At 46.5% G+C, this 24,794-nt stretch overlaps 1 protein-coding gene and 1 long non-coding RNA gene across 6 annotated transcripts in view; one reads left to right on the top strand and one right to left on the bottom strand.

Moving 5' to 3' along the window:
• Positions 1-5,422: 5,422 nt before the first annotated feature.
• Positions 5,423-12,607, bottom strand: LOC103669516. 2 transcript variants are annotated; one of them, XR_570316.2, is made up of 3 exons: positions 11,452-12,607; positions 10,394-10,511; positions 5,423-6,396 (listed from the first exon to the last, which is right to left on the bottom strand). It is a non-coding gene; the product is annotated as an uncharacterized LOC103669516 (long non-coding RNA). The 2 variants fall into 2 exon arrangements; XR_570314.2 differs by having other exon boundaries at positions 12,305-12,607.
• Positions 12,608-12,744: 137 nt separating this feature from the next.
• Positions 12,745-24,794, top strand: part of EVL (Enah/Vasp-like) — a 70,810-nt gene continuing 58,760 nt past the window's right edge. For all 4 annotated transcript variants that reach the window (XM_040641439.1, XM_040641437.1, XM_040641438.1 and 1 more), the window contains exon 1: positions 12,745-12,889. In XM_040641439.1, the coding sequence (XP_040497373.1) occupies positions 12,879-12,889 (11 nt within the window). In that variant the 5' untranslated portion in view covers positions 12,745-12,878. The remainder of the gene's footprint in view (positions 12,890-24,794) is intronic.

Here is a 24,794-nt window from a genome sequence, read left to right as displayed (position 1 = left end):
ATTCTCCTTTTATCTCTCCGGGCTGATGCCCCATTTTCCTCAGCCCATCCTCCTGTGTTGGGATCTCTGTTGGCCCCCTCAGCTCAATCCCCCTTCCAGAATGCTTTCAGGTGCAAGTACCTCTCATATTGTGATACCAAAAACTGATCTCAATATTCCATGTGCAGACCAACCTGCAGAGAGAAAGGGTTACATACTCCACAGCCTATGTCACAAAATAGATGAGTCCAGGCCCCCATCACTGTTCCTGGTTGAGCTCTGATAAGAAACGTATGCAGTATCAACCAGCTCGCCTGGGGATTTTTCAAGATGACTTGTGGAGATGTTGGACACGTAGATGGAAAGTCCAGAAATCAGTTGTCAGTTAATGTCTGGCAGAGGCAATTCAACGGAGAAAGTACTGTCTTGTCAACAAATGGAGTTGGAACAATCAGACATCGATATGCAAAAAAAATGAACTTTGGCCCAATCCTCACACACTGTACCCAGGTCACCTCTAAATAGACTCTAAATCTAAATGTCCAACCATGAAACTTCTGGAAGAAAACTTGCAATGGTCTTCGTGACCACTGGGTTGGGCAAATGGTCCGCATGCGTAAGAGCAAAAGCACCATCCATCCACGAAAGATAAAACAAGGCAAATTGGACTTAAATTAACATTAAAAACTGTTAATTCTGTAAAAGCCAATGTTAGGAGAATGAAAAGACAAGAAATAGATTTGGAGAAAACATTTGCACATCACAAGGCCTTGTCTTCAGAATGGGAGAGAACTCTCTGAACTTAACAGTAAGAACACAGCCCTGTGTAAGTGGGCAAAAGACTTGAGTAGACATGTCACCGAAGAGGGTGTACAGATGGCACACAAGCACATGGAAGGGTGCATGGCACCAGCTGTCATTAGAGAAATGCAGAGTAAAATTACACCGAGCTATCCGCACACCTGCTAGAATGGCTGAAGCAGGAAGATCTTGAGGACACCAGAGGCCAACGGGGGTGCAGAGCAGCAGCATCGCCCCTGCGTTGCTGGTAGCCAGGAAAACGGTATAGCCCGTCTGGAAAACAGGGCGACTGTTGCTTACACAGTCACCATTGAACCCCGCAACCTTGATCCTTTATGTTGCCCTATGGAAATGAAAACTTGCATCCCGTATGTGTGGGGGGGGGCTGTTTATAGCAGCTCCGTTTATAACAGCCAAAACCAACTCAAACGTTCTTCAACTTAATGGAGAAGCAATTTTTAATACAGCCCTACAACAGAAAACTAGCCTGCAAAAATAAAAAAAGACAAAACCAAATCATTTAATAAACACAACTCAGATGAGTCTTAGAGCCATTATGCTGAGTGAAGGAAGCTGTCTTCAAAGGTTACATGCCATATGTTTCCATTAGTGTGGCACTCTCCAGAAGAAAGGGACTGAGCTGGAGGACACATCAGTGGCTGCTGGGAGTGGGGAGGGGGGTGTGACCACTCAGGGATAGCTAGAGGGAGTTTGGGGAGGGATGGAGGCAATCTCCCATGGCAGCGATTGCACAGACCTGTACAGCTGTTAGATTCATAGAAACGACATACATTCAAAACCAAACGCAACAAAAAGTTCTGAGAAACAAACAAAAAGCTCCAGTAATTTGAATGATGAAAGCTGGTTTGTCGTTATTATGTTCCTCTGGATTGATTTTATTTGTCATCAACCAAATCTAGCCAAGTGTCCTGTTTTCTTCAAATGCTCAGTAAAACCATTAGAAGCCACTGAAAGGAGGCAGAAGGTTTGGAAACATTAAAGTACTCACCGTATGGCCTGAGAAATGAATAGTTCTCAGGTCGAGTTCATAGACTCGCCTTGAAGCCTGAGCTCGGACACTGCACCTGCTGTGTTCTGGGGAGACCTTTGTAGTCAGAAGTGCCCTTGCTTCGTTGTATTTTCTCTTCACTTTCTGGAAAGCTGAAATAATTTAGAATTGTCACTCTGGATGGTCCTTTCTACTGAGTATTGTTTCTGATGGGAGCCAAAATGACGGGATGGTTTTCTCCAACAATCCTAAAGTCACGTTGTTAATTTATAACCCGTTTGAAAGCATTTTCCATCTGCATTTGGAGCATCTTTTAAATTTTTTTTATTTATTTGAGAGAGAGAGTACATGTGGGGGGCTGAGAGGGGCAGAAGGAGTGGAGGAGAGAGACTCTCAAGCAGACTCCGCAGTGAGCACAGAGCCTGACACGGGGCTCGATCTCATAACCCTGAGATCATGACCTGAGCCGAACCCAGGAGTCAGACACTTAACCGACTGAGCCACCCAAAGTGCCCCTGGAGCATTTTTTAATAATGGCTTTATTGAGATGTAATTTACAAACCACGGAATCCCACCCACTTAAACCGTACAGTTCAACGGTGTTAGTATATCCAGTCTTGCCACCATCACAACAATGTATTTTAGGACATTTTGGTCACCCCAGAAGCAAGCTCTGTACTCATTAGCAGTCACTCCCCAGGTTCTGCTAATCCCTTCCCCCAGCCCTAGACAACCACAGATCTGCTTCTGTCTTTATGGATTTGTCTGCTCTGCACATATCACATAAACGGAATCATAGAAAATATGGTTCTCTGTGCCTGGCTTCTTTCCCTCCGCCTGGTCTTCATGGCTCGTGCACGTTACAGTGCGTGTGCACCACTGTTTGAGATGTTACGTTGCTCAGGTCCCGCTGTCCAAAGCAGGACTGACTCTAGTCCATCCTCCTCAAGGGGACACAGAGATGTAACAGGAGCAACACTGGGCTGGGATGATGAGAACTGAGTCTGCACACCATTTCCCTGTGTCAACAAGGGTTATATTTGGGGAGAGAGGGCCAGGGGAGAGGGGAGGGACCTTAATTTAACTTCTGTATCTTCTACAGTTTGAGTTTTCTTACTTTAAACAAATACAACTTTAAAATAAGGGCCATCTGAGTGGGGAGTTAATGCCACTTTTTTTTACTTTGAATCTATTTTTAAAAATATCTAAGAAATCATGTATTTTTTAAGTCTTCAGTAGGATTTTTTATATAACTATTTCTCCCCCAAATTTTTCAGTTACTTTACCAAGAGTTGGGTCTATAGTACATACATACATGGTCTTGATTATTTTTTCTAGTAATTAATATTCCTCTGGATCCTTAATCATGTTTTTCTCCTTAAAATCTGTCTGATATCAGAATTGCTAACCTGGTATCCTTTTATTTATATTTGCCTTATAACTTTTCCATTTTCAAAGTTTCATTCTGGAATTATCCTTTCATTTTAACTGTCTTGTGTCAATTGCATGACTCTGGTTCTTGTTTTTTGTTTTTTTTTTTTTAATCAAATCCAACAGTCCCTGTCTCTTGACCAGTGATTTTTAATCCATTTGTGGTAGGTCACTACTATTACGTGAGTACAGCCGCCTACAAACCAGGCCACGTGTGTTCCCGGGGGTGAGACTTCCTGGGGCTACATTGGCAAGGACTGTGTGAAGGAATCCATTTCCAGAGTTCCCACTTCCATACACACTCCATCCCGACACGATCTGTCATGACAGTGTGCCTGTGACGTGCTGGCTCCCCTTCCTCACGCCACCATTCAGGATTCCTCTGTTCTCACTGGAGCAGAAGGGCACTCCACCTGCCTTTCCAAACCTTAGGAAGATTCAGCGCCTCCGGCTATCCCAGCCCTCAGCAGACCAGAGGACTGATTTGAGGATGCATTGGCCCTGAAGGAGAGTCCTCTAGAGCAGGGGAAGCAGCTATGGAGAGCATCGAAGAGGGCAGCCTTCATTTCAGCAATGCCACCAACTCGTGGCCCAGCGCCACGCCTCACCTCGCTGGTTGTCTGTGTAAAGACTTCAGAGGTGGAGTGCTCTCACTGATATGTACAAGCATGTCTGAGTTGGAAAATTAGTTGAAATTTCTCTGATAGCAAGTAAATTTGATTTGGCTGAGTAATTTGACCGAGTAAACAGACTCTGCCAATTAAGTTTTATGACAGACCTTTTTCATAAATTGAAAGAACTTAGGGATGGCTGGCTGGCTCGGTCGGAAGAGAGTGCAACTCTTGATCTCGGGGTTGTGAATTCCAGCCCTGTGTTGGGTGTAGAGATTACTTAAAAATAAAATCTTTAGGGGTTCCGGGGTTGCTCAGTCAGTTGAGCATCTGACTCTTGGCTTCAGCTCAGGTCATGATCTCAGGGTCATGGGATCGGGCCCTGTGTTGGGCTCTGCGCTCAGCACAGAGTCTGCTTGAGATTCTCTCTCTCTCTCCCTCTTTCCCCACTTGTGCACACGCTTGCTCTCTCTCTCTAAAATAAATAAAATATTTTTAAAAAGGAAAGAGTTGGGGTCACCTGGGTGGCTCAGTCAGTTAAGCATCTGTCTTCGGCTCAGGGCATGATCCCAGGGTCCTGGGATCAAGCCCCATGTCTGGGTCCCTGCTCAGCAAGGCGTCTGCTTCTCCCTCTGCCCCTCCTCCTGCTCATGCTCTCTCTGTCTCAAATAAATAAATAAAATCTTAAAAAAAAATAAAACGAGGAAGAGTTTAAGCTCAAATATTAAGTTGTATATGTAAATTTAACATACTTAATGCACATACACTGCATATAATGTTTCTAAATGTTAAATCCTTTGCAGCCATCTAAACTTACCAGGAAAAATTATAGATGCCCCCTAAAAAATATGCAACAGGATACATAATTTTCCTAAATATTTCTAGAGGGTACACAAGCAGAAAATATTTGGAGACCAGAGTAACAGCACTTGCTTTTGCTGTCTTATTCTATATTTTCTCTCTATATATGTTTTTAATGCTTTTTCTTCTGTTTTTTTTCCTCCTGCCCTGCCTTCTGGGTATATATATTAAATTTTCTTCAAACAAATTCAAAATTGTATACTCTATTTTCATTCTCCTGGTTGCTACTCCTAACTTATTGTGAGCCCTGCTTACAGTTATTTTTTTTAAGAATTTAAATATTTTATTTATTTATTTGGCAGAGGGAGAGAGAGAGAGTGCACACAGGCAGGGAGAGTGGCAGACAGAGGGAGAGGGAGAGGGAGAAGCAGGCTCCCCACTGAGCAAAGAGTCCAACGTGGGGCTCTATCCTGGGACCCTGGGATTATGACCTGAGCCAAAGGCAGATGCTTAACTGATTGAGCCACCCAGGCACCCCATTTACACTTATTTTTTGTTGTCAATGATTTAAGGCTTCTCAACATCCATGGCCTCCTCAGTCTTCAGGATTCTCTTACCTCCCTCTGTTCTGTGTAGACTAATACCCAGACACGCAAGAGTTGGTGTATCTGGAATTTCTGTCCTAAGTTATAGATACACTTTCTTTAAAAATGGTTCTTATCATTGCTTATCAGTTAAACCTCAGGCAATAAGAAACTTTACTAGATTTTTGCTTCCCCCAGTTTTTTAAAACTTTTTAAAAACCATTTTAATCTGCAGTTCCGTGTTATTGAGTACATTCTGTGTTGTGCAACCATCACCACAATCCAGTTTCAAAACATTTTCATCTCCCCTAAAGGAAGCTCTGTACTTGTTAAGCAGTCTCTTCCCATGCCTCCATCCCCAGTATTTTTTTTTTTATGATTTTTGATGTTTTGACATCTTTGGGGCACCTTGTTAGCTGGGGAGAGGCTGCCCCTCACAGAGCTAGCCAATTTCTACAGACCATAAACTGTTGGTGGGGCACCTTTCATGTACAAGCCAACCCATCCCAGTCCATATCCCCAGCACCTCCTTTATCTGACTCACAGTCCCCAAGCCGGGATTTCCCCTGCCCCAAGCTACCCCAGACAACTAGGGACAGTCCCTGTCCCCTCAAGCCTGCTGGAATTATTCAAACTAGCAATTCTAATCTGCTTGCTTACCCTGCCATGCTTTTCCCACAGAAACCCCCAGAAAGGCTGTGGCCTGTGCTTTCCCCTTGCTCCTTCCTGCCTCCTGACAATGTTGGTGCTTCCCTAATACTACGCCTCTTGTTTCAAGGGGAGCTGTGAGTAACATTAAACTTTTCTTTTAGTGGCATCGCCATCACTCAGTCACCTTTATAAACTAAGACCCAGGCACAAATTATTGCTTCCACCCACGATGACACTAATCTGTGTTCAGAAACAGGAACAAAGATCAAATATGTATTTCTTATTATATATCAGAGGTTGCTTCATTTGTTCTTTCTCTTCCAAGTTTCTATAGTGCTTTCACTTCTCAGAGATATTCTGATCTTCCCCTTGAGTTCATCATTATTTCCTTGGAACATTCAGTTGACTTGGCTAGTAATGTCTATTTATGCTGCAGATGAGTCTGGTCAGGAGCTCGGTCGGGGTGGAAGTTACTTGGAGCAGGGTACCTTGCATGGCAGACCAGATTCAAACATTCCCTTTCCAAAGGCTGGCGTTTGAAAAACAAGACTATATCAGCACCCTCTGTGTACACTAGCAATTCACATACTTCCTGAGCACCAGTCTTTTCCGCAGAGCAGCTTAACAAACATTCTGAACACACAGTATGTATACCAAGAATGGTGCTGAGCACAACTGGTGATAAAAGATAAATAAAACATGGTAGCCCCTCCCTAAAGGACAATCATCTGTGACAATGAAATTGATAGTATTGTACAATACAGGAGAAACACAACAGCAGAAGTAATTTTGTCTATCTTAGGGGCTCAGTAAACACTTCGTTGAAGAGGTGATATGTAAATTGGGTCTTGAAGGGCAAACCCAGGTGTGACTGCATTTGGTCATGCAACATTGCCAGGAGATTTTCATAATGTGTCACTGATGGTAACTAATTCTGTACAACCTTTTCTCCATCCCCTTTTCCTCCACTCCTAGGACATGAGGACCTTCTACTCAGAACATTCTTTTTTAAAAAAACAAATTCTCATGAAAAACTAGTATTAGAAAGCAAATTTTTTTGTGTGTATTTCTTAGTCAAAGACCCTTTTATGCTCAAACATCCCACCAAGAGAGAATAGAAAAGAGAACAGTCTGTTTACAGAAAAGGAAGCTAAGATCCACAGAAGTTAGATGACTTTCCCAAACCACAAAACAAGTCTTTGAATTTGATCTCTTAAATAAAGTGTCCTGTAGTATAGCTCCCTGATTTGATGTCAACCATTCTGCTCTCTCGGGATCTGGACACATGGAAAACACCTCTTTCAATCCAAGTCAATACAGTTGTTGGTTACTGAGCATTTACTGTGTTCAAGATGCAGAGCCGAATGCCTTAGCATTTAGTATCCTGTGTGAGGTTTGGTGATCTTCCCATTCATTCATTCATTCATTCATTCATATATTCATCATGCGGTCCGCATTCACCCTGCACGTGCTACATCCTAAACAGTGTACTAAGTGCTGAGCTCAATTCATAGTAACACATTATAAGGTGCTGCCTTAAACAGGACATTTCTTAACTTTCTCACTGACTAGATCTTCAGATGTCAACAGCTCCTATCCTATTTTTCAAACATTTTCTATTGCCTTGACACAATTGATTTAGGAATTGGTGTTGTACCTGCAGTTCATAATTATTAACATGGACATTCCTTTCATTGAACAGATGAGGAAACCGGGACTGAGAGTGGGGGAATAAATGTCCAAGGATCTATAGCATGTCGATAAAGCATGGGTTAGAATCCACATCTCATAACACCCTAGCCAAAAATCTTTCCACATTCCTTACTCCGCATAATTTTACATATGTGCCTTATTAAAACTAGATGGCAGGGTTAAAAGAATGCCCCCAGAGAGATCACTCTACCTCTTATCTACTTATTGAAACCAAGAAAAGACAGTAATAACATGACTGGAGGATAGCAGATGGAAGTGAAAGGCATATTCTTACAGTGAAGATGTTTACACTTGGGCTAGCATCTTCAGGAAATGCTCAGAAAATGAAAGAGAATACCCTTTGGTAGTTTAATAATCATCATTGACTTCTGCTTCAGGCCATGACAGAGGAATGATCGTGGACTTGCTCTCTTGACAAAAACTATGAAACCGAACAAAATATATGAAGCACCTGAATATACAGATACTGAAACTCACATAAAATATTAAATTCTTGCTGTTTTCAGGCATTGACAGGTAGCACAGGACTCTGAGTCTTGAGTGAAGAGACATGATAAGCCTCACAAGGGCTCTGGCTTTCTGCCTGGGGCCTCTTTCTGGTTTTGGCACAGAATTGTGGGGCTCAAGCTGAAAGTTGATCCTAATGAGCTCGGAAGGCAGATATTGGAACTCTAGTCTACTGAAATAGTTGGATGTTGCAGGACAAAGAATTAGAGAACAGGAAGCCTTGTGGTAGCAGCAAGGATAGAATTTTGTGTAGGGATTCACTTTCGGTTGTTGATTAAGGGCTGGCTGGCTGTGCATGTTTAGAATGAGACTTGTCTATGAGGCCTAGCACAGATTACCTGCTGTAGGGCTAAGGACCAAATGATGATGCCAGAGTTCATGCAGTGGTGGGAAATGTAGGAAATTCTAGTCAGCTGAATGAAGAGAGCATGCAGGCATTCAGTTGAGACCCCAGAACAGCTATACCTTAGGAGTGGAGACTGTGCCCTTGAATAAGGGCCACACCATGGGGCTAAGTTCAAAATGGAAATAGAACTTTAAAAAAGAATTAATATACACTTGACCTCACCAGAAGAATCTGCCAGTAATTTACCTGCCTGCCAGGACAAATTCAGTGCCTCTAAAGGAAGACCATATTACCTAGACTCTCTGCAGTAGATCGTCACAGTGTCTAACATACAATCATAAATTAGTGGACAAATAAAGAGTCGGAAGATGTGGCCCCTACTTTAGGGGGAAAGCACTCAGTAGACCCTGAAGTGACTCTGAAGTTTGAATTTCAGACAAGTACTTCCAAGTTGCTATTATACATATGTTCAAAGACTTAGAAGATGAATAAAATGAGCAAACATACAGAGAAATGAAAATTGTAAAAAATTTACCAAATAAAAATTCTAGTACTAGAGATAAAATTTTAAAATTCACCAGATGAGATCAAAAGTGGATCAGAGATTGTGCTAAAAAGGGTTAGTGAACTTGGATACTGATAAATAGAAATCACCTAATCTGAAAACCAGGGAAATAATATTGAAAAAAATTAACAGAGCCTTGGTGACTTTGTGGGATGATACCAGGAGGTCTGCATGGGTGTGATTGGAATCCCGGAGGAAGAGGAGAAAGGGAATGGGGCAGAAGAATAATGCTGGAAGAAATAATTACCAAAACCTTCCCAATTTTGCTGAAAAAACCTTAACTTATATATTCAAGGATCTCAACATATATAAGGAATTCCATATATAAGGAAGGAACTTATATACTCAAGGAAAAATACAAAGAAAACCACACTTCAGCGAATGACAGTCACATTGCTGGAAACCAAAGAAAAGGCAAATACTAAAAATGGCCGGAGGAAATATGATACATTATATACAGAGGATAATGATACAAATGATGGCTGATTTCTTATCAGAAACCATGGATGTCAGAGAGAGTAGAACAACATTTTTTTTAACTGATAAAAGAAAAGAGAAATCTCAAAATTCTCTATTCAGAAAAAAGTACCTTCAAGTATGTTGGCAAAATAAAGGTGTTTTTCAAATAAAATAGAACTAGTGGATTTGTTGCTGGTGTACCTGATCTATCCTCCTCAGGCTGAAGAAAAATACCAGGAAACTTGGATGTTTAGGAAGGGATAAGGAGTACTAGAAAGGAAAAGTAAATGGGTAAATATGGAAGACCGTTTATTAAAAATATGTATATTTGTATATATGTGTATATGACCATTTAAAGCAAAAATTTATAACATATAATGTTGTATTGTAGCTGTGGAATGTGTGTGATGACTTGTGAAGGATGGGGGTGCATTTACACAATTGCTACAAACTTATGCTTACATGAAGTGGTACAATAGTAATTCTAAGTATATACTAAGTAATTCTAAGCATACAAAGTACAGAGTTAAGAACGTATATTGCAATCCCTAGAAAGACCGCTAAAAAATAATGTAAAGAGGGATAGCTAAAAGTCAAAAGAGAAATTAAAGTGGAATTCTAAAAAGTATTTAATTTACCCAAAGAACGCAGGAAAAAAGAAACAGGGAAACCAAACAGATGAGACAGACAGAAAACAAATAGCAAAATGGTAGACCTATATCCAACCATATCAGTAAATTACATGTAAATGGACTAAACACTCCAATTAAAAGATAGAGATTGTCAGACCAGATGAAAATGCAAGACTCAATCGTACACTGTCTGTAAGATACTCCTTAAATACAGAGGTACAAGGGGCTGAAAGTAGACAGAAATGTAGTAGACAGAAGGATGCTACCATCCCACCCTTATCCCCAGAAGCTGTGACTATGTTACCTTATGTGGTAAAAGGGACTTCGCAGGTATGATCAGAGTGATGCACCTTGAGATGGGGCAACTATCGTGATTATCCAGTGGCCTGGTCTAATCACATGAGTCCTTGAAGGCAGTGAACCTAAAAAAGAAAAGAAAAAAAACAAAGAAAATGGTAACTGTGTGAAGTGCTGGACATGTTAATTAGCTTGACCATGGTGATTATTTCACAGTGCATACATCTATCAAAACATCAGTCATATACGTCAAATATAAATTATATGTATAAATGTAATTTTTGTCAGTTATACCTCAATAAGGATGGAAAAAATAAAAGCCCCTTTCCCTCCACAAAATCCAGATCTGACCACAGGAAGAGCTAGCGGGGGAGACCCTTTCCTGGCTGTGGTCAGGAAGAGACATTAGAGTGGGAGAAGGAGTTATAGTGACACTATACTATAGTTTGTAGGTGGAGGAAGGGGCCACGAGGAAGGGGTGTAGGGGGTCTCTTGGAGCTGAAAAAGGCCAGGAAATTATTCTCCTCTAGAGCCTCCAGAAGGAAAGCTAGCACTTCCAACACCTTGATATTAGCTCAGTGAGACCCTTGAGATCTAGGTCAGACTTCTGACCTATTGTCTCACAAAACTAAGATAAATTTGTGTTCTAAGCTCTAAGTGTGCAGTAATTTGTTACGGAAGCAACAGAAAACCGGTACGGGCGGAGAAAGATACACCAGGCAATAAGAAAACCCAAATGACTACATGATACCAGGTAAAGTAAACTTAAAGACAAAAAGCGATGCCAGTGATAAAGAGGGACATTTCATACTGATCAGAGGGTCAATGCATCAGGAAGATACAATAGCCATAAAAGTATGTGTACCGAACAAGAGCTTCAAAATACATGGAGTAAAAACGGACAGAACTAAAGAGAGTGATAGACAAATCCACAGTCACCAGCTGGAGACTTTAAACCTTTCTCTCAGCAGTTGATAGAACAATTAGACAAAACAAATCAGTAAACCAGAAAGGACTTAGATCTGAGTACCATTTGACCTAACTGACAGTTTTTGAACACTATACCCGAATTTAGCACACACGTCCTTGTGCACACGGTACATTCACCAAGATAAACTACATGCTGGGCCATTAAACAAGTCTCCATAAATTTTAAAGGATTGAAAGCCTACTAGGAAAAACAAAAGAAGAAGTTATACTAAGTATGTTCTTTGACCACAATAGAATTAAATTAGAAATAAATAACAATAACATATGTTTAAAAAACACCAAGTAGTTAGAAATTAAAATGCTTCTAAATAACCCATAGAAAAAAGAAGAAATCATATGGAAAAATAGCAAATGTTTTGAACTAAAGGAAAATGAAAAGCACAGTTATGTCAAAATGTGTGGTTTGCTCCTAAAGCAGTGCTCGAAGGGAAAGGCATATTTTTGCAAGCCTTTTAAAAGATATTTTGAACATTCAGAGTGCTTTCAGCTGTCCAGCGAGAACTGCCCTTCCTTTCGGACAGTACTCTGGGCGGCTTTTTCACTCTCAGTCATAGCATTTTAATACATGTATTCGTTAGCATTCCAGTGTCTTCCTTTCTAGACTCCTAAAGCCCTTCAAGGACTTTAAAGACTGCCGTGCTCTTCAGTGTTTCCTCCCTTGGTTCTAGCACAAGGCCTGAATGAAGGATCGGGAATGGGCCTCATCTCCACGTCATCTCCACGACAGCCTGGTGGAGGCAGGCAGAGTTAGGGCTGTGCGCCCCGTCCCCACAGCTGAGGAGACCAAAGCCCCGGGGTCACTCAGTGAACAAGTGACAGAACCAGTTTTCCGGTATTCCTCACGCATGTCCCTGGCAGGCCCTCAGCTGCTGACGGAGCTGTAGCGTTAGAGAGAAGTGTCTCCTCGACGGAGGTGCAAAACTGATACCAAAGCCGATGTTAAACTTCAGCAGCTGTCACGACATCGTCATGTAGCCTTCTCTCTCCGGAGGATCGGCAAGGGCACTTCGGAGTTCCCGGAGGCTTTTCATAAAAGCCTTGAGGAAGCCGTCCACACTGACCCTCCCCTGTCTGGAGCAGGTGGAAAAGCTAGGCCTAGACCTGTCTGGGGGCGGCGGCTGAGCCGGGAGGCAGTGAGCAGGTGGGGCACCCGCACCCCCGCAGCTCCCCCCACCCCCCGCTGCTGCACCCGCACAGGAAGTGCTCTGGGGCTCGAGGCCAGGCCATGGGAGTTCCGGGTGGCGCAGCGGCTCCGCCGCCCACGCCGGTGGGGCTCTGCGCTCTGAGCCTCTCGTTTCTCTCTCTTCTCCCTAGGTTTCGGTTTGTAACTGGGGTTTGTTTCCCCTTTGTCTCTGGTTCAGCTTCCTTTTCCTGTTTGGTTTTAAGTAGAGTCTAAAAATCAAGTTGCTGCCCTCTGAGGGTCTGTGGTCCTGTGATCGGCATAGCCTGTGGGAGTACAGGACTCACCTCCTCAGGGTTCCCTGTGCTAAAGCCTTTCAGCCATGGCCACGGGGTGAGTATGGGGACCAAAAAGGGGCGACAGAGGAATGTCAAGAGGAAACCTAGAATCATCATGGTGTAGAGCCGTAGGGACCATAGGAATCATCCCAGATCCCCTTGTTATACTAACGGGGAGATCAGGGACCAGAGGGCAAGGGACTTACCCAGGGTCACACAGCAAGTTGGTCACAGAGCCTACCCACTCTCCATCTGCTGGTCTGTCATTACACGGGCCCGTGTCTCTTGATGTTTGTGATCTGTGATGGCTTCTGTGTTGAAAGCTTACTCAGAAGTCAGACAGCTGCCTCAGATTGTAGAGGGGGTCTGAACCGTCTAAGGGGATTGTGGTTTGGCTCTGTGGTCCTTGGCTCGTCTCTCCAGAATGGCCTGACAACATTCAGTTGGTTTTCTCTGAGGGAAGCACCAAGATTCCTTTTTTAATAGAAACTTCATGAACTGACTAGCAGAGTCCTGACCTGCTTGAGAGGCTGGTGACTGACTTAGGCCATCGGCCAGTCAGACTCCTGCTGCTCAGTCCGTGTGTAGGCGGCAGCCCGTCCACACTGTGCACGTCTGACTGTGGTGCTCTCTCTAAAGATGGGGTGGCACTTTGGATGTGAGTCTCCCCACCCTGCGACCCCATGAAAGATTGTAGGTGATAAGACAATTTTATCCTCTGGGGTTTTTGGCGTTTACTTGATTAACTCATTACAACTTTGTGTCTCAGCATGAAATGATAATCCCTCACCTTACAAAGTACTTCACAGTTTCCAAAGTGCTGTTTCACCAGTTTTCTTACTTGGTTCTTTCAGCCGTGTTGGGTGGATCAGGAAGGTACTATCGCTCCTGTTTTGAGGAGGAGGAAGCCCAACCTCTGGAAAGCAGTGGCGCTGGCCCAGGGTCGCATGGCTGGGGGAGGCAGGACAGCCGCACCCTGCTTTTTTTCCAGGGCACCGCTCAGGCTGTCTGGAAGCATTTGGCAGTGAGCTAATAAAACCGGCCCTACAGTAAGTAGATCTTGGCCGATATTCCTTCTGCTCAGCAGAAGCGGGTATTTAGTGAGGGGTCGTAGCATCCCTGGCCAGGCTGTTGGAATCCTTTCCTCTAGGCCCAGAGTGGCCAGGGCCGGGGAAACACTGTCTCTTTATGGTTGGCTTTATTCCTGCTCCTTTGCGCCCGTTTTCTATCATTTTAGTAATTTTCCTATAACTTTAAAGGACTTGGGGGTGGAGTTGTGGAGAACAGAACACTTTCATTCCAAAGGCACGTGAACTTCTGGAGTGGGTAAGGACCAGAGTCATTTTCCGCTGTGAATTGGTGTGAAGAGCTCAGGCAGTTTACTCTGTCCTGTCAACTGCTGCAGGAAAGCGAATCTGAAGTCAATGGGGAGGAAGCCAAACAGTTTTTGTAAAGGTCTTTTAAAATAGTAAGAGTCTTAGAGTTTTCCCATCTTGAAAGGCCCTTAGAGCCGATCCACAGTCAATCATGCAGGTTAGTGGTGCTGTAGGCCTCTTACCCTCCACTTCAACCAAATTAACTGTCTTTTATCTTTTTTAAGTATTCTTCAGTATTTCTTTGAGGGGAAAAAAATGTGTATTGTTGGCAATGTTGGTTTCGAAGTCTGAAAACTTCCTAGCAAGTCCAGTCCTGTGGTATACAGATCAGGAAATGGAGGCCCAGAGTGCAGGCAGGACTGGTCTGGTGAATGGAGTAGTGGCCCAACCAAACGGAAGGCCCAGGCATCCTGCACCTGCTCCCCACGCAAGGCTGGCGCGCAGCGTCGGTCGCCACAAGCACAGCAGTGAGAAAACCTGCAAGCCTTTTGGTTCTCCTCCTGCTGACCTAACAGGAATACAACACCTAGATTCCAGGGTCACCGTCGTGCCTGTGGCGGGGATCCACAGGGCCTTCGAATTTTGAAAACTTGCCTTCCAGCCCCTGCTCTGGCAACCCATAACCAAGAAACGTTTCCCCGAGCGCTTAGCCGTGGGCTGGGAGCGGGAGTGCGCTGAGCACACGACAGCGTCCAGCCTGCCCCCACTGGCAGTGTTGCCTTTCATTCTGTCCGCAATCCCGAGGGCAGTAAGTTTTGTTTTTATTGCTTTCATTGCACAGAGGAAGAAACCAAGGCAGAGAAGCAGCGGCTTGCCAGGAAACAGAGCCTTGAGCTCCTGGCTCCTGACTCCAGATGCTTTGTTCTTTGCCCTTCTGCACTGACTGAGAGCTGGTCTCTGCTCAGAGATGTAGAGACGCGCAGGGTCGGGGAGACAGCACTCAGGAGTGGAGAGCCCGCAAGTCCCCAGCGCACGAGGCACACACGGTGATGAGCGTAGACGGGAAGAGCAGCAGGAGTTGAGAAGTTGGGCTGTCAGGAATGACTCTGAGGAGAAAGTGGGACCTCGGATGAACTCTGAAGGATAGTGCATGATTTTTAGAAAGGAACCGAGAAGCATCCCGGTCAGCGTCAGCCAAGGGGTCAAAGAACAGGGAGGCTGAAGCTACATGAACCAGGGGAGAGGGAAGGGCGATACGGCCCCGAGAAGTGGACAGGCCTCATGCGGAGCTGGCAAGCCTGGGGGGAGGTTAGATTTTATCCGCTGTGTCACGGGAAGCCTTTGGAGGGTGGTAAGCACAGGAAAAGGCATCCAGTGGAGGCTTAAGAAAACTCATTCTGGCCGCTGGGTGGCTAGTGCTCTGTGTTGTGGCAGGAGTGGAGACAGGGAGACCTCCGGGAACGCTTGCAGTGGTGCAGGTAAGGGGGCGGTGGGGGCTGGGCTGGGGCAGTCAGTGTGGGTGCAGAGCAGTACCCGGATTCGGGATGTGCTTTGAAGGCGCGGCCTCCAGGACCTCCTGCTCGGTCACATGTGGGTGTGAAGGAAAGTGACTCAAACGCGACTCAGGTGGCCTATGGTTTCTTTTGCCACAGTGGGGGTGGGGGGCTTGATGTCAGCAGCTGGAGTGCCAGCTGGGGGGTCCATAGGGCTTTTGAGCCTGTGCAAGACAGGCTCCCAGTAAATGTTGGTCGAACAAGTCTGCACTAACGGGGAGCCAGCTGATCGGAGAGTGCGGCAGGAAAGGCTACAGGGGAGAGTGCGTCTGCCCCTTTCTGGTGGAGCCAGCTAATTTCAGTCTCTTCTCTTGTCTCCCTCTTGTCCTTATTTTGCTTGGTTGGTGTTTTGTTTTTTCCAAAAGGCTTATCACCCTCTAACATACTACATAACTTATTTGTTATTTTTATTATTTATCTCTCCGTACCTGTAGAATCTAAGTTCCAAGAGGGAGGGGCTTTTGTCTGTTTTGCTCACTGATGCAAGAACGATATACATTTATTGAATTGCTGGATTTAATTAATTACTTTTGATACATGATACTGGAGATACCCGGGCTACCAAAGCTCCAGCTCACTGGAGCTTCCCAATATGGCGAGAAAGAACAACAGCTACCCTTTCTAGAGTGTTCCATGCCAAGCATTGTTCTCATCATATGATGTACGCTGTATTTAATCCTCATCCTCTGAGGTGTCGTACTGTTAGTCCCAACTTACAGGTAAGAACAGGGGTCAGCAAAGAGGTCACTCATTCCAGGTCACACTGGTATCACTTGACAGAGTTGGATTTGAAACCAGATCGCTTGTGTTCTCAATGGCTAAGCTTAGCTGTCGCCTCTCAAAGGAACTTGCCCCAAATTGCAGAGCCAAGGTTAAGACCAGGGCCTCCTAATTTCTGCTTTCCTCTGCAGTCTCTGATTTCACACTGTTCATACCACGAGAGACAAGGAGACCTTTTCTGTCCTCCTGTGGCACCCTGTGCCTGTCTCTGTAATTAATCATCTGCACACCCAGCCTGCAGCAGGACATGGTGTCACTCTTTCTGCCTGTCCCTGCACTTACTCAGATGTGTAGTGAACTGAGCCGATTGCCGTGCTGATGATCAGGGATCTTAGCTGGGACTCAGCCAGGTCTCATTCCCCGGCTATTAATTTACCCTTGGAGATAAGCATACTGCCCCAGCCCTTGGTCCAGCCAGATCTCTATAGCTGTCCCAAGGCTGTGTTGAAAACTGTTCTACTTCTACAAGCGAGCGAAGTCACAGACTGTGAGGACACAGGCCTGTATCAGAGTTTATAAATGTTTTCGAGGTTTGAGTAGCCCCAGTGTCCACATGGACCATCAGATGGCTCCCCACAGAAAGGACTATGTTGGTGGCCTTGAAAGAATTTGTGGGAAGTGGGTGTGAGACAGCTTCCATCTAAGAATATCAGACTCTCCCAACAGTTGGTTGGAGGGTTTTTTCCAGATTCCACTAGAGTCCACAGAGAAGTGGAGAGCAGCTGTCCAAGCATCTGGGCCGGTGGCATTATAACAGAGCAAAGGCAAACATCTTGATTGCAGGTGACGTAGCAGTCTTATCTTCCCAACCAATTTGGATGGAAGAAAAGATGTCTGGGCTCACACTGAATTTAGACTTCATTCACCCAAAGCTTTCCTTTCATTCTGACGCTCACAAAAACGGGGCTCACACTGTTAGCATTTGAGTGCGTGTGAAAATACGCAGACCTCACCCACTGTTTTCGTTGCTGAACTTCAGCCGTACTCAAATGTGGTCAGGAGAACTGCCCTTTTAGGGGTCTGTGAGTCAAAACTATATTTATAATAACACTAAGACATTGTTTGCCTTTTTCACTCTTATCTCATAAGCGCACAGTGGAATTTTCCAGAAGCTACATGACATGTGTTGACATTGTCACTGTGACAGGTAATGAAATGTATGCTTGTGCGTTCTTGTGTTTTAAAAAATTCTCGGTTTTAATTTCAACTATGGTAAATACAGATAGACTTAACCTACATAAACAGAAGCTTTTTGGCACCCTCAGTTTTTATGGGCGTAAAGGGGTCCTGAAACAAAAAAGTCTCGAGAGCCACTTCTGTAAAATAGTCCATTCTGTGCCTGTACTGCAGGAAGCATGCATAGAATTAGTAAGCACCCAGTTCAAGACAGCGGCTCCTGCAGGAGAGGAGGGGCCCTGAGATCTGGGGAGAGGGTGCAGGGTTTCACTTGAGGTGACACCACTCCTAGACTGAGTGGTGGGATTGTGGGAACCCACTTCTCACGGGTATGAAATAAACATGACATTAAATATGTTTCAAGCCTGTTGCCACTAAGGCAGGAGGAAAGTCACCCCGTGAATGGTTGGCTCATTCGCAAGGGGGGAAGGTACCTTTCCACTAGAGACACCTGGCAGTCATTCCCTTAATCCTCCTCTTCCAGAGGCAACCACCACTACGTGCCTCCTGATGGGCTGGGATCCAGTAAGTACCCACCACCTCCTATGTCGGGTTCTCGCCGTTTACTCTGAATCTAGTCATAAGGAAACAGTCTAGAATGTGGACAGCCTACAAGGCAATTGGCCTGAACTCTTGACACAAAAAAGTCAACATTGACGAAAAACAAAAAATGGCCTAATATTCTAGCTTAAGAGAGAGTAAGCAAACAGCCCAACCAAATACAATGCATGAGTAGATCCTGGGTCCATAAAAATCAAAGCATTTGGGGGGAAATTGGATAACTTTAATATTGGCTCTGTATTAGCTGCTAGTAAAGTATTTTCTTAGATGTAATAATGGTATTTAAGTTATACATTAGAATGTCCTTATTTTAAAGAAACGTGTGCTAAAAACCTTTGGATTGAAGTATCATGATATCTGCAACTATCAGATGGTTCAGGGGAAAAAAAGCATAAAAGAGACAAGTCACCTGTGGCAAAAATGCTTTACTAAGTAAAGCAGAAAAGCCCCGTTGTATGGCAGAAAGGAACATCTGTGGTCTAGACCCGGCCCATCCACATAACACCACAGGACCCTGGGAAACATACTCTCCTTCTCCAGGCCCGTTTCCTCTAAATAAAGCACTTGTGATTATTTCTCAGCTCTGACAAAGCTGTGATTCCAAGTCCCTGTGTTCTTCTGTCACTGAATTGGGACATTGTGTGTAGGCAAATGCTAAAGCAGACATGTATCTGAAGGTATTTACTGAGCAATCGCTGGCCACAGGTACTGGGGCTACAGAGATGAACAGTGTTTTTAAAGCAAACCAGAAGAAGAACATCCTCCTGGGGGAGAGAGAAAACCAGCAGACCTCAGTACAGTGATACGTAGTATAAGGAAAAGTGAAGTGGCCTCTTCTCAGTGGGAAGGGATCACTCTCCCAGGAGGTAACCCAGAGGACAGGCTGGAGGAGAGTCCTGGCAGAGCAGGGCCTGGCATTTGGGCTGCCCCGGGCATCAAGGCCTGGCTGGTGGGCTCTGCACGTGCCCCTCCAGGGGATGAGCCCAAGCTCTGGAAAACTGCACAAGACAGAACCCGACAGCCCAAGTCCCGCTTGGACACCCGAGGTGATTCTCCAGGCCACAGTGAAGAACCTGCTGGAGACCTTGGTTTTCTCTGTAGAGACGGACAGAGTAAGAGGTAGTGACAGCTCTGCGTGTGGTAGAGAGTCACTTCATACTCTTTTCCACCTGCGTCTCCACTCGTGCAAATCTGCCATTACCAGAGCCCGCGTTTCTCGCTCGAGATGGTAGCTTGTTAGTAAGCTGTTAGTAAACAGTTAGTAAATCTGGGCTCCTGTGTATCTCCTCAGACTTAGCCAAGCTCCAAGAAACTTCAGCCCCAGTCAAGAAAGATCATGTCCCTCATTTTGCAGAGCTTTGCATGCGCTCTCCTGAAGCCATGTGGCTAACTAATGACAGGCCAGGCCCAGGCAGAGCTCGGACTTTGATGTGGGGCTCCCTCCACTTCCCACACTGTCTCCATGAGGGACAGTGTTGATGGGATGCCCCTGGCCTGGTTTTTGATATACCTCTGGTCCCCAGCTTGCACCAGCCACCCAGACTTTTCCTGACTTTCTTTCTGCCCCTGTTCACTGGGAAAGACGGGTCAGAAAAGAGGCAGTCTAGAGATGAACCAAGCTCGCGCTGTCAGAAGAGCCAATGGAAAGTTGCAGAAAGGGGACTAAGGACAAGAACAAGGGCAAGTCTGTCACCAGTGGCCCTGGAGAGTGACTGGAGTGGAGCGGGTGGAGAGCCTGCGCTCCGCTGGCGGGGCCCCGGAGGAGCCGGCGCAGTAGGCAAGGGGCGAAGGGGTGCCGCGTGTGTTCATGGAGGCAGAGTTGAAGGGTGAGTGGGAGCACCCAGGGAGTGAGGCCCGAGAAGCCGAAGCAGAGGCCTCCAGAGAAGGGAGGAAGACACGGTCCCAGCTAGTGGTGTCTGTTGGGGACAAGTCGCTTCTTGTAACGTGGGAACAGATGTGATCATTTGCTCACGAGGGTTGTTGAGCATCCCACGACATCACATGGGCTCTGACTGCAAGGGGTCCTACGCATCGGGCAGGAGGGGCACTTCATGCTTCAGAGAGAGGGTGGCGAAGGAAGGACGGTCCCCTCCCCACTGCTCCTTGCCGTGGTGCTGGGGGGTAGCCTCGCACGCTGGAGCGCTCAGACAGGTTTCCGTGGCCCCCACCTCCCGCGTGGCGGCTGCCCTGCTGCCAGCTGGGGGGCTTCCTTCCGCATGATCTCAGCCCGCTTTTCAAGTTCACTTTCATTGCTTGCATGTTGAAAGTAAACAAGTCAGGACTTTACCAGCCGCCTCAGAGTCTGGCTCTGTTTCTGCTTGGCTTTGGGAACATTTATTTATGGCCACTTCTCTTTGGCCTCCCCTGTTCCCTTGTCACTTGTTAGTTCGCTTAGCAGCTGCTGAGCCCAGGCTCGCGAGGGCTGTGGCACCGGACTACATCGGGGAGGGCATGGGGGGAGCTGATGGCTCACACTGGGGCCTGCCCTCCAGTGGCTCCCCTTCTTGGGAGGAAGGTGAGCTCGAAATAGCTATCACCAAAGTTTGCAAGTGATGAGAGGACACAGGGCCAACGAGGGAGGCAAGGGGTAGGCACACACTTGTTGAGCACACGGACTGTACTGGGTACTGGACACCTGTGTAGAGAAAAATACCTACGTTTGCTTGGCTCTGTTTGGCAGAAGAGAATTCCTCCCACAGAACCCCATGATTTCACTGTGATGGCACTAGCATTGCCCATTTCGTAACTGTTCGTGTTTCCTGTTGGACTGTGATCTCCTTCAGGGCAGAGACATGTCCTGTTCATCCCCAGAGGCTCGCAGTGTGCCTTTCCCTTAGTTTCCAAGTAAATGTGTACGAACCAGATGTTTGCTGAAGGCAGTGGCACTTGGCCTGAGCTTTAAGAAAAGGTGAGGGGCAGACCTGTGGACATAGGAGGGAGAAGGCACCGTAGGCGGAGGGAACGCCATTCTTCTTCAATCTCTTGAGTAATACCAGCAAGTCATTCTAACTGGCCCAGCATCAGGAGGATGCTTTTGCCGTTAGACCTGACTTTACCACCAGGCTGCCAGTTGGGCTGTGCGGACAGACTGCCCTTCCTCGCAGTTGGTGCCAGGCACAGTGTGTGCAGCCCAGGGCCCAGAGAGCACAAAGAATTTGCCCTATTGTCTCAGAACACCAAAGATAAACAGGTAGGACGGGAACTGTGGTCTACACCTTGGACTACCCTACAGGGAAGCCTTGAAGAAGTGGTCCTTGCCTCGGTGGCACTCATGCCCAGGAGAGGGACCTGAGGTAGAAGGCTGTTGGAGTCCCCTGCTGTGAGAGCTGTTCTGTGCCAAGACACAGGATATCCCAGCTGGGTTCAGAGAAGGACCATCTAACAGCCTGGAGCTTCCAGGAGAGCTTTCTAACGGAAGTAACACGTATCTCAAGTCTGTAGGATGAGGCGGAATTACTGGTAAGCTAGGCTGGAAATAGCATCCCAGGCCGAGGGAATAGCATGAGCCAGAGCAGGGAGGCCATAGAGAATAGGGACAGTGGGCCATGAACAAGGTGGGCAAGGCACAGATTGTGAAGGGCCACATGACTGCCAAGAGCAGGATTCGAGTCCTAGTCGTCAGTGCTGTAGGGCTGCAGGTGCTGCTCCAAGTGTTGACACACACGAAGATCTCCTGAAGTGGGGTCTGAGAATTGACGTTTGAGTAAGCACCTTCCCAAGACCTCCTGAAGTGGGGTCTGAGAATTGACGTTTGAGTAAACACCTTCCCAAGATCTCCTGAAGTGGGGTCTGAGAATTGACGTTTGAGTAAGCACCTTCCCAAGATCTCCTGAAGTGGGGTCTGAGAATTGACGTTTGAGTAAGCACCTTCCCTGATTCTTATGCTGCACACAGTTTTGAGAACCATGGCGCAAAGTGAGAAGAGAAGAAATTCTAAGTGGTTCACATTGGGAAGCACCAGGATTTAAAGTGGTGTGACGGTCTGTTTTGGAGCAAAGGCCCCTTGAGAACACGGTAAAAGCCTTCAGGAAAAGCTCGAACACTCACTTTTGCAAATAATTTCAGGGAATTCTAGTCTCATTAAGCCCTTCTGTGGCCCCACTTTAACACCCCTCCTGTAAGTGGCTAGTAGAAAACCTCAAACGAAGAAGCCTTCAAGGAGCCACCAGAGAGAAACGGGAGGCGGGGAGTAGACAGAGGCAGCGGCAGGAGAGATTTTCAAAAGTATGGACGTTGTTGCAGCATTTGTTCGGTGAGAGAGACGAGGGGTTTGAGAACCGCGGAGCAGCCGCCTGCACAGGGAGTGCATGTCAGTGACGTTGTGCGGATCTGTTTACGTGTACATCAGGGACAGAAGCCAGGTTCCAAAGAGGCCTAGAGCATGAGCAAGTGGTGAAAGGGGGGAAGCAGGCAGGCGGGAGCCTGATGAAAGAGAAGGGAGAGCCAGAGGGAGCAGCTCGGGGTAGACAGTGGGCACCCGCTCACACCGACTCACATCAGCCAAACTCACGAGGTTCGTGGGTGTTTATCAGGTGCTTAACCCTGTGATGGCTATTGAGTGAAAGATAAAGAAGATGCTCCCAGGAGGGTGACCGCTCACCCTGGTCTACCTGGGACTGTCCAGGTTTTGGACAGGACTGCCCTGTTCAAATAACCTGCCTCCCAGGAAACCCCTCAGTCCCAGGCAAACCCAGTCCCCAGTCCTGCTGGGGAGACAGAGTTGGACAGTGTGATGAGTCTGCAGGGGGCGACCACGTCAGGGCACTGGGCTGAGCAGGAGGCTTTGCCAGAGCTGGGGAACAGGGAGGTACAGTCCTCGACTTTGCAGAAGAGATCTGAGAACGGGGCATGCAGGTCCTCAGCCAGAGGGGCTGGGAAGGGCAGCCCGCCCTAGCCCAGAACAGCCTTCTGTCTCCCCAGGCTTGGGCGGGCAGGTGGGTGAGGCCAAGGGGCTCCTGCAGAGGCAGCTGCCTCACCGGCACCAGGCATGGTCGGCCCACCGTGGAGTTGCAGCTTCCCGACTCCCCGATCCCAGGCGTCATGAGACAGAACAGTGTTGGTAATCTGTAACAGATGCTTTCATTTGGCAGCTACTTGCTTTCTGAGAATAAATGGAGTAGGATTGTAAATGGAATGTTCCCACAGGCTCACAATCATAAACACACTTACTCAGAGCTGTGTATTCAACAAACAGTTACTAGTGTCTACAACATACAAGGGACTGGGGTTACAGAGGGGAAAGCAGCAGGGGCCTGCCTTCAAGGAGCTCGCAGGCTAGTGGGGAAGGGGGTGCTTACACAGATACTGAGGAGCAGGACCAAACGAAGAATGCTGTGTTGAGCCACAGGACAGCACAGAGCTGCGGGAGCCGCCTCTTGCTGGAGGGGTTTCAGTGCCGGACTGTTCCCAGCCCAACCCCAGATCAAGTTCTCCAGCAAGCGCCTGTGGTTAGTCCTGTTCTCCTCTGTTCCCTTTTTGGCTTTCCGTCCTTCGTCCTTATGTGAGTTTACACACTGTCCTTTAAGTGTTTGTTGAAAAAGCCCTGAACGATACTTGGAGGGTGGAAGGAGGTTCCCAGTTGACTGCCCTGGACAGCGCGTGGCTGGGATGGAGCATGTGAGCCTGGGAGGAGTTCAGAAACCTCCTTCCCAGTCACGTCATGTCGGTAGGTCTGACAGCTGCTGGGGCAGAGATCCTGCACTTTTCCAGAAGCACCGATAGAGCGAGAGCGTGAGGCGGACTTCCGGCGGCCGGCAATGCACGCTGTGCCACAGGCTGCCCCTGCCTATTCGTTTTCTCTCCAAACACGGGAGTGGTTTTTTTATGTCAAGTCCAGGAAGATCCCTGGTTGTATATAGAAAGTCTGGGGTGTGGCTTGCTCTTTTTCTTCTTAAGCGAGGGATTTCAGCAGATTTTCAATAGCATTCTCTGATGTGTGGTCTAGAAGAGTTAAGTGCTGAACCAGTAACAAGACCTTGTTCGCCTCTGGGCTCAGAAAGTACGGGGGTGCCTGGGTGGCTCAGTCGGTGAAACGTCTGCCTTCAGCTCAGGTCATGACCCTGGGTCCTTTGTCAAGCTCCCTGCTTCTCTCTCTGCCCCTCCCTCCTGCTCTGCTCTCTCTTGCTGCCTGCTGGGGGGAAGGAGGAGTTGTCTGTTTTCATTTAATAAAGGAAACTTTATGTTATCATAAATAGTTCATTCATTCACTAATTTTAAATAGGAAATATTTGCGCTCAAATGATAACTGATTTGGAGAAATGAAGTGTATGATGCCTGTGGATAGTACAGAGTTTTTATGTCCAGGGAAGAGGCAGAGAAGACAGTCGACTAGATGGAGCTCAGAGACAGTGTCCAGGCTGGGCAGCAATCAAGATTTTATTAAAACAAAAATCCCAAAGGGATATAAGCAAAATGAATCTTAAGTAGAAGAAATGGGTATTTTCTTGCATTTAGGTTTTGTTAGTGGTGATAAAATAAGCCAAGACAAGCAAGCACCATTCAAGTGGGGAAAAAAGAATAGGGTTTTTTGGTTAACTCCAAGTTCAGTTTGAACCTGAAGTGTTAACAAGGAGCC

Source organism: Ursus maritimus, unplaced genomic scaffold (genome assembly GCF_017311325.1).
Source record: "Ursus maritimus isolate PB19 unplaced genomic scaffold, ASM1731132v1 scaffold_25, whole genome shotgun sequence".
In the NCBI taxonomy this organism is placed as follows: Eukaryota; Metazoa; Chordata; class Mammalia; order Carnivora; family Ursidae; genus Ursus; species Ursus maritimus.
Note: the sequence above shows the minus strand (reverse complement) of the source record. Positions and strands in the feature narration are given on the sequence as shown.